Source organism: Naegleria fowleri, assembly GCF_008403515.1.
Source record: "Naegleria fowleri strain ATCC 30894 chromosome Unknown tig46, whole genome shotgun sequence".
Lineage (NCBI taxonomy): Eukaryota > Heterolobosea > Eutetramitea > Acrasida > Naegleriidae > Naegleria > Naegleria fowleri.
The window spans coordinates 2386-10690 of record NW_025407978.1 but is presented as its reverse complement, the minus strand read 5'-3'; the positions used below and the strand labels follow the sequence as shown (position 1 = coordinate 10690).

The window sequence follows — 8305 nt, the reverse complement described above, 5'->3', positions numbered from 1 at the left end:
TGACAGTTGACAGCACGTGAAAAATGTGGATTGAATTTGGCAAAGGTGCACTCATCAGACAAGATCACACACAGAGAGACCAAACTTCGAGCTCGTTTCAAATTGTCGTCTTTTTAATGAAACGTTCGTTTGGAAAAGAAGTAATCAAAATCGATTTCAATTCATTCAACAATTTTGAAATTTTACATTCATTGAAATATTAAAAAAAATTAAAAAAAATGTCTTTTGCCTTATTGGACCAATTGGATGATCATGAACTTGTTGTTGTACTGAAACATCAACGCTCCAAAAAGAATTTCAAAAAAGAAATCACTCTTTCGACAAGAATATTCTCTCATTGCCTTTGATCATGTCCTTTGGTTTTATATTTTGACTTTTATGGATTTTAAATTCTTGTTTCATATTGGTGTTCGAATTGACAAAATGAGATGTGAAATGAATTATTCAAAACCTATTTGTCATCATGTATTGATGTGTGAATTTAAAACATTGTTGAATGGAGAAGAAGAGAAAGATACTCTGTGAGTGTGGTTTGAGAAATTTATGCCTTTGAAATCAATGAAATGTTGAAACAAACAGATCCTCAATGTCTATTTAAGGAAATTAGAGAATTTGTGGACAAACATGAGAATTTGGATCAGAGGACATTATTCACTAAATCACCATCAAATTCAACATCAAGTTCTAACATTCCATCTTACATTCATTCATTCAGAAATGATACAATTTTAGTGTTTGTCAAATTATTCCACAAATTCTCGAAAAGAAGATGTCGCATTCGTAGTTTAAATATTCATCTTCGAAGAGATATCAAGTTCCCACTTGGTATGATGATTCAACTTATAGCAAACGATTTCACAAACCCAATGAAGCCAAACATGATCAAGATCGACAAAAAGATCAATCGCACATCACAATGATCGATCCACACACAAGAAGACAATTTCAATGTGACCATTTTGAGAATGTCATTCGATTGGATTCCATCATCCTTTCATCATGATTTCACAATGTAAGGCATGTGGAATCTCAATAATGGATATTAGTCATTTCACTCCAGAACATTTGAAAAGATATAAATACTAGATGGATATATACAACTAAATAATCGATAGATGTATACATTTAAATACTAGATGAATATATTTAATGATGAATACATTTAATCGATGGTTTTCTTTAGAACAATGAGGATTTAGTGAAAATAATCACTCCAGTGATTGAAGTGTCCACTGTCACATATACACATCTTTCCTATTTAATTTAGAAGCTTGGAAAATGTGTTTTTCAAATCTCTCATCTCTTCTTCACTCACTTCATGTGAATGAAATCTATAAATCTTTCGTTGTGTAATCATTTTCCCACCCTCTTCCAACCAATCAAAGGATTGTTTTGCAAAATTCTGATAATTCACCACATCATCTTCATCTCCATGGAAAATATAAAGTGGTGTTGAAATATTCTCTTGTGAAATAAATTCTTTTGAAGTTGAATATTGAGATCTCAATAATACATAACCACTCGCACACACAATTCCTGCAAGTGGATATTTACATTGAGAGCCAACAAGGACAGACATGGCACCTCCTTGTGAAAAACCACCTAATACAATTCTGTTTGAGGGAATTTGAGGGATTAAGTGTTGTTTCAGAAATTCATCATCATTGGTCATTAAAGTGTGAATTAAATCATTGACAAGTTTTTTAGAAGCATGATATCCTTCAATGTCTTCTTTGACTTTCATGACTTGTCGATCGAGAGATTGAATATCATACCAACCAGGCATCACCATTCCTCCATTAATTGTGATTGGACGGTGAGGTGCATTGGGTAAAATACCAATCGTATGATTTGGTAGAACGTGTTGGAGCATTTGTGCAAATCCATCATAGGTATCTCCGAGTCCATGAAGCCAAATGACAGCACTATTCACACTTGAAGTTTGGTGGTGGTGGTTGTTGGAAAGAGCATGCTGGATTGAGGAAGGTGTGAGCACGGCACATTCCATTCCACATAAATAGGTGTGATGAATTTTGTGATAATTCTTCATAGTGTTTGTGAGTGGCTTCAATTGACGAATGAGCAATCGGAATGAGGATGACGAATGGGTTTCAGCAATTCGACAAGACAAGACACAAAATTTCTTTCCGAGCATGCGAGGTATTTTTTTTAATGAAATTCAAAGACCTCTGCTTCACAAGTCTTCAATGACATGTTTCACCACATTTCGTATTTGTGTTTGAGAGATTGGCTTCAAACAAACAAGATTCATTCCAGCTTGTTTGCAAATATGCTCTCCATCACTATCTCCTGTGGCTCCAATTAAAACACAAGGTTTAGCCTTGTGCTCTGATTCGAATTGTCTAATTTTTTGGGCACATTCCAATCCACTCATCACGTCCATGTGAACATCTAGAATAACGGCATCATATTTGTTTGGCGTGTTAAAATGTTGAATAAATTCATCGTATGCTTCTTTACCGTTCACAGCTCCTTTGGTACGAACTAGGAGCTTGCAAGGACAATTCTTGATTTCTGATATTTGACTTTCCATATCTGAATTTCCTGAAAGTCCTCCTAAAATTTTTAGCATCACATTTCTGTTAATATTGTTGTCATCAGCCACAAGAACTTTCAAATTAATTGTCTTTTCTTCTTCGATTTCAGGTATTGACTTGTCCTGAGAGAAGCTAGAATGAGCAATGGATGTTGTATCTAAGGAAGAGCATCTTGATTCTTGAGATGAATTTATACCTGGAGAAGTAAGAGCAGTTGGGTCCATTGAGAATTTTCGATGGTCGTCTTTCTTTGAAGGAAATTGGTAGGTCTCTATAAGTTTTCTTTCATTATGGGCGATTGTTGAGGGCCTAATCGCCAATAATTGTTGTATCATATACTGGAATGAGAATAAGGTGATAGGCTTTCTTAGAGTTAAGTCAAATAAGCCTTTGGTTTTTGACTGCCTTTCAAAGTTAGAAGGGTCTTTTCTAATAAAACTAAGAAATCTCTTTGGTTCGAACTTATCAAACCAAACGACTACTTTTGTAGAGATGCTATATCCACCTAAAGCCAATTTTGCATTATGATTTTCAACAATGCTTCTCAGTTTGATGACTGTAGAAAATATTCTTTCAATTTCTGGAGGGCTATAAATCACAGAGCTATTTCTTCTAGTGCTGGAAGAAGATCCTACACGTATGCTATTAGTGTTTTGAGCTGAGGGGTTGAAGAGAGCATTTTCACTCTTTGGAAGGTTCTCAGGAAGGAAACAAGAATCGTCTAGGATAATGAAAGAAATTGGTTTTTGAACATTCCATTCATGAATGTTTGGGGAAGAATTATGAAGGAATCTCTCTGTTATGTTTTCTAGTGATTCTGCACTCACAAACATGGTGTCTACATCATTTTCCATGGACACAACTTGGTCATCAAAAGTCTCTCTCATGTAATTGGTGAGAATATTTCTAATCTTGGGTTCTTTGTAAATGACAAGACAAGTAGAAGAAGGATAATTGGAATTAAGTTTTTCCTTGACTTCAATTAGCTTAGATTCTTCTGTAAGAGGCAAACGTTTTTCGGCTCGTTCAACAATCTTGTCATAATCCTCTCCTCTTGATGCTTTTTGGAATGTAACGGTAAACCAAAAGTTGCTTCCCGATTCGCCATTGCTGTAACAGCCAATGTCTCCGTTCATCAGATTTGTGAGATTTTTACAAATGCTCAAGCCAAGTCCACTACCTTCATATTCCTTATCTTTTTAAGTCGCGAAAAACTTTAAACAAATCTTTTGTTTTTCTTTGGGGATACCAATACCTGTATCACAAACGACAACAAACACCTTAACAGCGTTTTCTGTCTCATCTTGAACATCAACTGAGACTGTAACAGATCCAGTATGAGTGAACTTGATTGCATTTCCCATCAAATTTGTCAAAATTTGTTGGAATTTGTGAACATCTCCTTTAACAACAATTGGTACTCTGTGTTTTGATCCTCGCTTGATATCAATTTCAAGTCCTACGTCAATACCTTTCTTGAATGCTGTAACACTGTTGATAGAAATAATTTCTTCTATCGAGTACACTAAATCGAAGTTGGAAAGGTCCAATTCCACGGTTCCTGATTCCAATTTTGAAGAAGAAAGTACATCTTGAATAATATTACTCAAAATATGACAGCTAGAAAGAATCATATTCATCCATTCCAGTCCTTCGTGGAAATCAACAGCTTGTTGGCTCATAAAATCTTCGTGCATTTTTTGAGCGATTAAGTATATGGAGTTCAATGGATTCTTTAGATCGTGAGAAATCATGCTAAAGAATGTCGTTCTACTCTGGAGCTCAATCTGAGCCTGTCTGGCCTTCTCATTCATCAGCCTCACTTGGTCGTTAAGCTCGTTGTTTCTTACAATAAAAACATCGACCTTTTAGAACTTAAGAAATCCACTTTGTGAGTAACCTCAACTCCAAATCTATCTCCAAGCTTCGTTCTTGCTTTACATAGCGTCCATTCATCAGTTGCTATTACTGGAGGGCCTACTAACAAATCCAGTATATTCTTGTTGGCATGGACAATTTCATCATGTTCATACCCAAACATTCTTTCAAAGGCAAGATTAACGTAAATAATTTTCTTTTTCCTTCTACTTTGAATGATTATTGCCTCATTTGTGATATTAAGCATGTTAGAAAGTCTTGTTTCTACTTCTTTGATCTGGGATCTAAATGCTTGATGCATATTGTTTAAAATTAATATAGCAACGACATAGGGTATTGAAATAAACAAAATATCACAAAAGTAATCCCCGTAATTTAGCTTTAGACCTTGCATTATACCTCCCAGCCATCCAAATTGTATGAAAGCTAGTATATAACCAATGATGGCTACTATCAATGTTTTAGTACTAGACAGACCAATGGCTGCAAATATTGTTGGAAATATGATTACTCTCAGGTTAGTGGCTAGAATTAGATGTTGATAAGCAACAAAGTCGTTTTGTTGGAAAATTAATAGTGAAAGGATGGAGTTGGTGTCAATGGAAGAAGAAACAAGGTTAATTAGGACAAAAGGAACAGAGAACAGGTAGGCAAGAAAAACATAGAGATAGGCATGGGGAAAAGGAGAACGGAAGAGAATGAATCCAACCAGAGAGAAAGTAGCATCTAATATATAGAGAAGGGAAAGGGTTTTAAAACGTATGAGTTGTTGAATGATCACTGTGGTAGTGATGATTGGTTAGGTGGCCACGTTGGACAAATTAGGAATCCAAAATTTCCATGTTAGAACAATACGAAGGTTGAGAGTGGTCATAGTTCATGTATTGATCAAACCACATGATGATTTCAACATGTTGAACAGTAAATAGACATGTCATATTTGATTATCATCAACAACACATGCAAAAACGAATTGTGTTAGAATACAACACGATGCAATAATTGAAATACGTACTTGATATCGAAAAGAAGAGGTAAAAGACAAAGTAGACAGAATAGTATGCGATGGATAGTCGTTCGTATGGATCCTTAATGCTATTGTGTGCTCGCAAACCTGGAAAGTTTACAAATCTATACCCCAACAAGAAGGAAGAAGATTTGGAATATATAAGAGAGAGAAATCGTCGGAGCCGTGATGAATGTTTGAGATGCGCATCTGAGTTGCTTCCATCATCATCTTCTTCATGTGCTGCTTCTACAATATTACCGGGAAAGGCTGTTGTTGATGAAGAAGGTACATGGACTACTGTTTGTTGTTGATTTGTTGTTGTGTTTTGAATTGTTGGCTGTTGTTGTTGGTTGTTATTATTTGTATGGTTCATGGATGAATGTATGATGTTGTTTTGAGTATTATGAGAAGCATCTCCGTGATTATTGTTGTCTCGGCTCGGTTCGTGTTGTATTTCCACGCTTGTTGTGGTGATTGCAGAAGTAGAATGTATCGAGTTAGAGTTAGTATGTGCAGACAATAATTCCCTCTTGCTTTGCGTTGTTGATGATGTTGTAGGATTAGGAGTAACTGGTGGAGTAGACATATCTTTCAGCTCAAACAAGGGTTGCTTTCCGCTTAGATTGGTACCTTCGTTCAAGGAGAAGGTATCACCCGGCATCTGTTTGAAAGAAAATTCTTCGTTGTCGTTTTGACCTTCTTTGAACGAAGACGTGTTGAATTATTTTTTGCGTTTGGCCAGCTCTCTTGTCGATTAAATAAATGATCTTTTAAGAAAATTTGCTACGCCATTCTGAGAAAGACCTCCACATAGAAACACCACACACAAACTTGAAGCTGAATGGACCACACCTCGGTTTTTAATGTGTTCAATTACGGAGTAGGAAGAGGGTAAAACGTATCAACAAAGGGTCGACAACTTTGGAAAATGGTTCACGAAAATTTGAGGTGGCAATAAAAACTCCATTAAAGGAATAAATATTATCTCAGCATGCAGGGCAACAAGAATCCATTTCGATAAAAAACCATGAATGCGGACATTCAATACATTCGAGCACTACGGCAGTGATACTAATTGTTTTTAGTTTCTTATTTTAGGTTTCTATCTTTCCATTTAGATGGCTTCAAAACTAATGGTCTGTTCCCTAAATATTTTCCGTTCATATTTTCTAAAGCATGCACATAATCGTTACAATCTAAAAAGCTGATAAATCCATAACCCTTGGTTCGGTTTGTTCTTTTATCCCTTATTACAGTCGCTTTTGAAAAGCTTGGATAATGAGAAAGAATTTTTCTAACATTTGATCTGTCACTTCATTGCCCAAATTGTTAGCATAAATTCTGAAGTCATTTTCCTCATACTGTTCTAAATTAGGATCTTCCCAAACATCAGCTTTTCCGCTAGCAGTATAAACAGTTCGTAATTTCTTCTTCTTTTTCTTGTTTGCTTGTTCGTTTTGTTGTAATTGAGATTGTTCGTATTCTTTTAGTTGCTGTTGATATTCTTGTTGTAATTGTGACGTTTGCTTTTGTTTCTGATAATCTTGTAAGTAAATTTGTTGTTCCAAAGTAGGCTCACTTGACGTTGTACTATTAACATTTGTTTGCGGGCTTGCTGTTATCACCGTGGAGCTCGCTGTCGCAGGTTTGTTGATAACTTTGGACAATTTTGTTTGTCCAATTTTCGGAGGTGATGGCATTCCTTGTTGTGAACTTCCACTTGATGCCTGCTTTACAACTTGAGCAGCTACATGTTGGGCAGTGGCACTCAACCCTCCACTTTGCATCACATGAGACTTTTGAATTTTTGGCAATACTGATGGAGTAGATTTTACGCTTTCTCCCGAGGATGGAGGCTTTTGGATTTTGTTTGGCTTGATGAAGTGGAGGAAGCAACAGAAGTCGTCGGTTGTTGTGGGACCCCATGATCTAGCGAAGAGGAAGTTGTAGAGAGGGCTGCAGCACTTGTTTTACTTAATTTCTGCGAAATGTTTTGTTGAAGTTTTGCCAATCGGGATTGAAGATCATTGAGAGAGGATGACGTTAGTTTAGCAGAAGGGTTTGATGTCGACATTTTTGTACTTTGATTTTTGAACATGCATCGTTCCGAATTGCTCACAATTCTTTGTTGCATGGATTCAAAACTTGAAGAAGAGAACCCAACCAGCATTACTTTGCTAGCATTCATTAGTCCAAGAATCATGATGAATTTGTTCAAGAGATCCTCGGCAGGACATGCACGCTACGGTCTTCAAAAATTAGGAGAAACAAAAATGCCAAAACCTAACAACAACAACAACAACAAGACACCACCACGTCCTCAAAACACGAACAACAACAAGGAGGATGCATCGGAAAAGAAAAAAGAAGACTCTGTAATCATGGATGAAGATTTTGATACAAGCAGCGATGATAGCAGTAGTGAAAGCGAAGATGAAATGGTTTCCGTTAAAATGTCAAACAAGATGGTTGCTTTAGAATATAGGTTAGAGGGTCACTCTGAAGTTCCTCTCTATTTGTTTTATAAACAACACAATGGAGCCATTCCGAATAACAAAAAGATGAGAATGACAAAAATCATAAAAACGAAAGAACAAAAGGACATGTTTTATTTTGCACAAATCCATCTCCCTTTTTGAATGAGGAAGGTTTGTCAGAATTGTTTTCTTCCAATTTTGATTCACAAGTTGGCCAATGTGTGATGAGCCACTTGGAAGAAAAGCATGGTCATGTTGAGAATTGGTTAGAGTTTCAAAATCCATTCTCCATGTATCGAGATCATCCTAGGATTAAAAGCGGAACTGCACACATACTTTTGAATAAGGCTTCTGCAGTGCAAAAAGCATTAGAAAAGCCAATT

The 8305-nt window shown here is 36.1% G+C and overlaps 7 protein-coding genes across 7 annotated transcripts; 1 reads left to right on the top strand and 6 right to left on the bottom strand.

The window, feature by feature from the left end:
* Positions 1-1258: 1258 nt before the first annotated feature.
* On the bottom strand, positions 1259-2155 carry FDP41_005671 (uncharacterized protein; the record flags this gene model as incomplete). The annotated part of the gene is made up of 1 exon (XM_044709221.1): positions 1259-2155. The coding sequence occupies one exon, from the start codon at positions 2153-2155 to the stop codon at positions 1259-1261; it is 897 nt and encodes a 298-aa protein (XP_044560013.1).
* A 39-nt stretch (positions 2156-2194) lies between these two features.
* FDP41_005670 (uncharacterized protein) lies at positions 2195-3694 on the bottom strand (the record flags this gene model as incomplete). The annotated part of the gene is made up of 1 exon (XM_044709220.1): positions 2195-3694. One exon carries the CDS (start codon positions 3692-3694, stop codon positions 2195-2197), a length of 1500 nt encoding a protein of 499 aa, XP_044560012.1.
* Positions 3695-3757: 63 nt separating this feature from the next.
* Positions 3758-4255, bottom strand: FDP41_005669 (uncharacterized protein; the record flags this gene model as incomplete). The annotated part of the gene is made up of 1 exon (XM_044709218.1): positions 3758-4255. The coding sequence occupies one exon, from the start codon at positions 4253-4255 to the stop codon at positions 3758-3760; it is 498 nt and encodes a 165-aa protein (XP_044560011.1).
* Positions 4256-4404: 149 nt separating this feature from the next.
* On the bottom strand, positions 4405-6106 carry FDP41_005668 (uncharacterized protein; the record flags this gene model as incomplete). The annotated part of the gene is made up of 2 exons (XM_044709217.1): positions 4405-5216; positions 5452-6106. The coding sequence occupies 2 exons, from the start codon at positions 6104-6106 to the stop codon at positions 4405-4407; spliced, it is 1467 nt and encodes a 488-aa protein (XP_044560010.1).
* A 589-nt stretch (positions 6107-6695) lies between these two features.
* On the bottom strand, positions 6696-7232 carry FDP41_005667 (uncharacterized protein; the record flags this gene model as incomplete). Its single annotated transcript, XM_044709216.1, has 1 exon — positions 6696-7232. One exon carries the CDS (start codon positions 7230-7232, stop codon positions 6696-6698), a length of 537 nt encoding a protein of 178 aa, XP_044560009.1.
* Positions 7233-7276: 44 nt separating this feature from the next.
* FDP41_005666 (uncharacterized protein) lies at positions 7277-7648 on the bottom strand (the record flags this gene model as incomplete). Its single annotated transcript, XM_044709215.1, has 1 exon — positions 7277-7648. The coding sequence occupies one exon, from the start codon at positions 7646-7648 to the stop codon at positions 7277-7279; it is 372 nt and encodes a 123-aa protein (XP_044560008.1).
* Positions 7649-7718: 70 nt separating this feature from the next.
* FDP41_005665 (uncharacterized protein) lies at positions 7719-8084 on the top strand (the record flags this gene model as incomplete). The annotated part of the gene is made up of 1 exon (XM_044709214.1): positions 7719-8084. The coding sequence occupies one exon, from the start codon at positions 7719-7721 to the stop codon at positions 8082-8084; it is 366 nt and encodes a 121-aa protein (XP_044560007.1).
* Between the last annotated feature and the right edge of the window lie 221 nt (positions 8085-8305).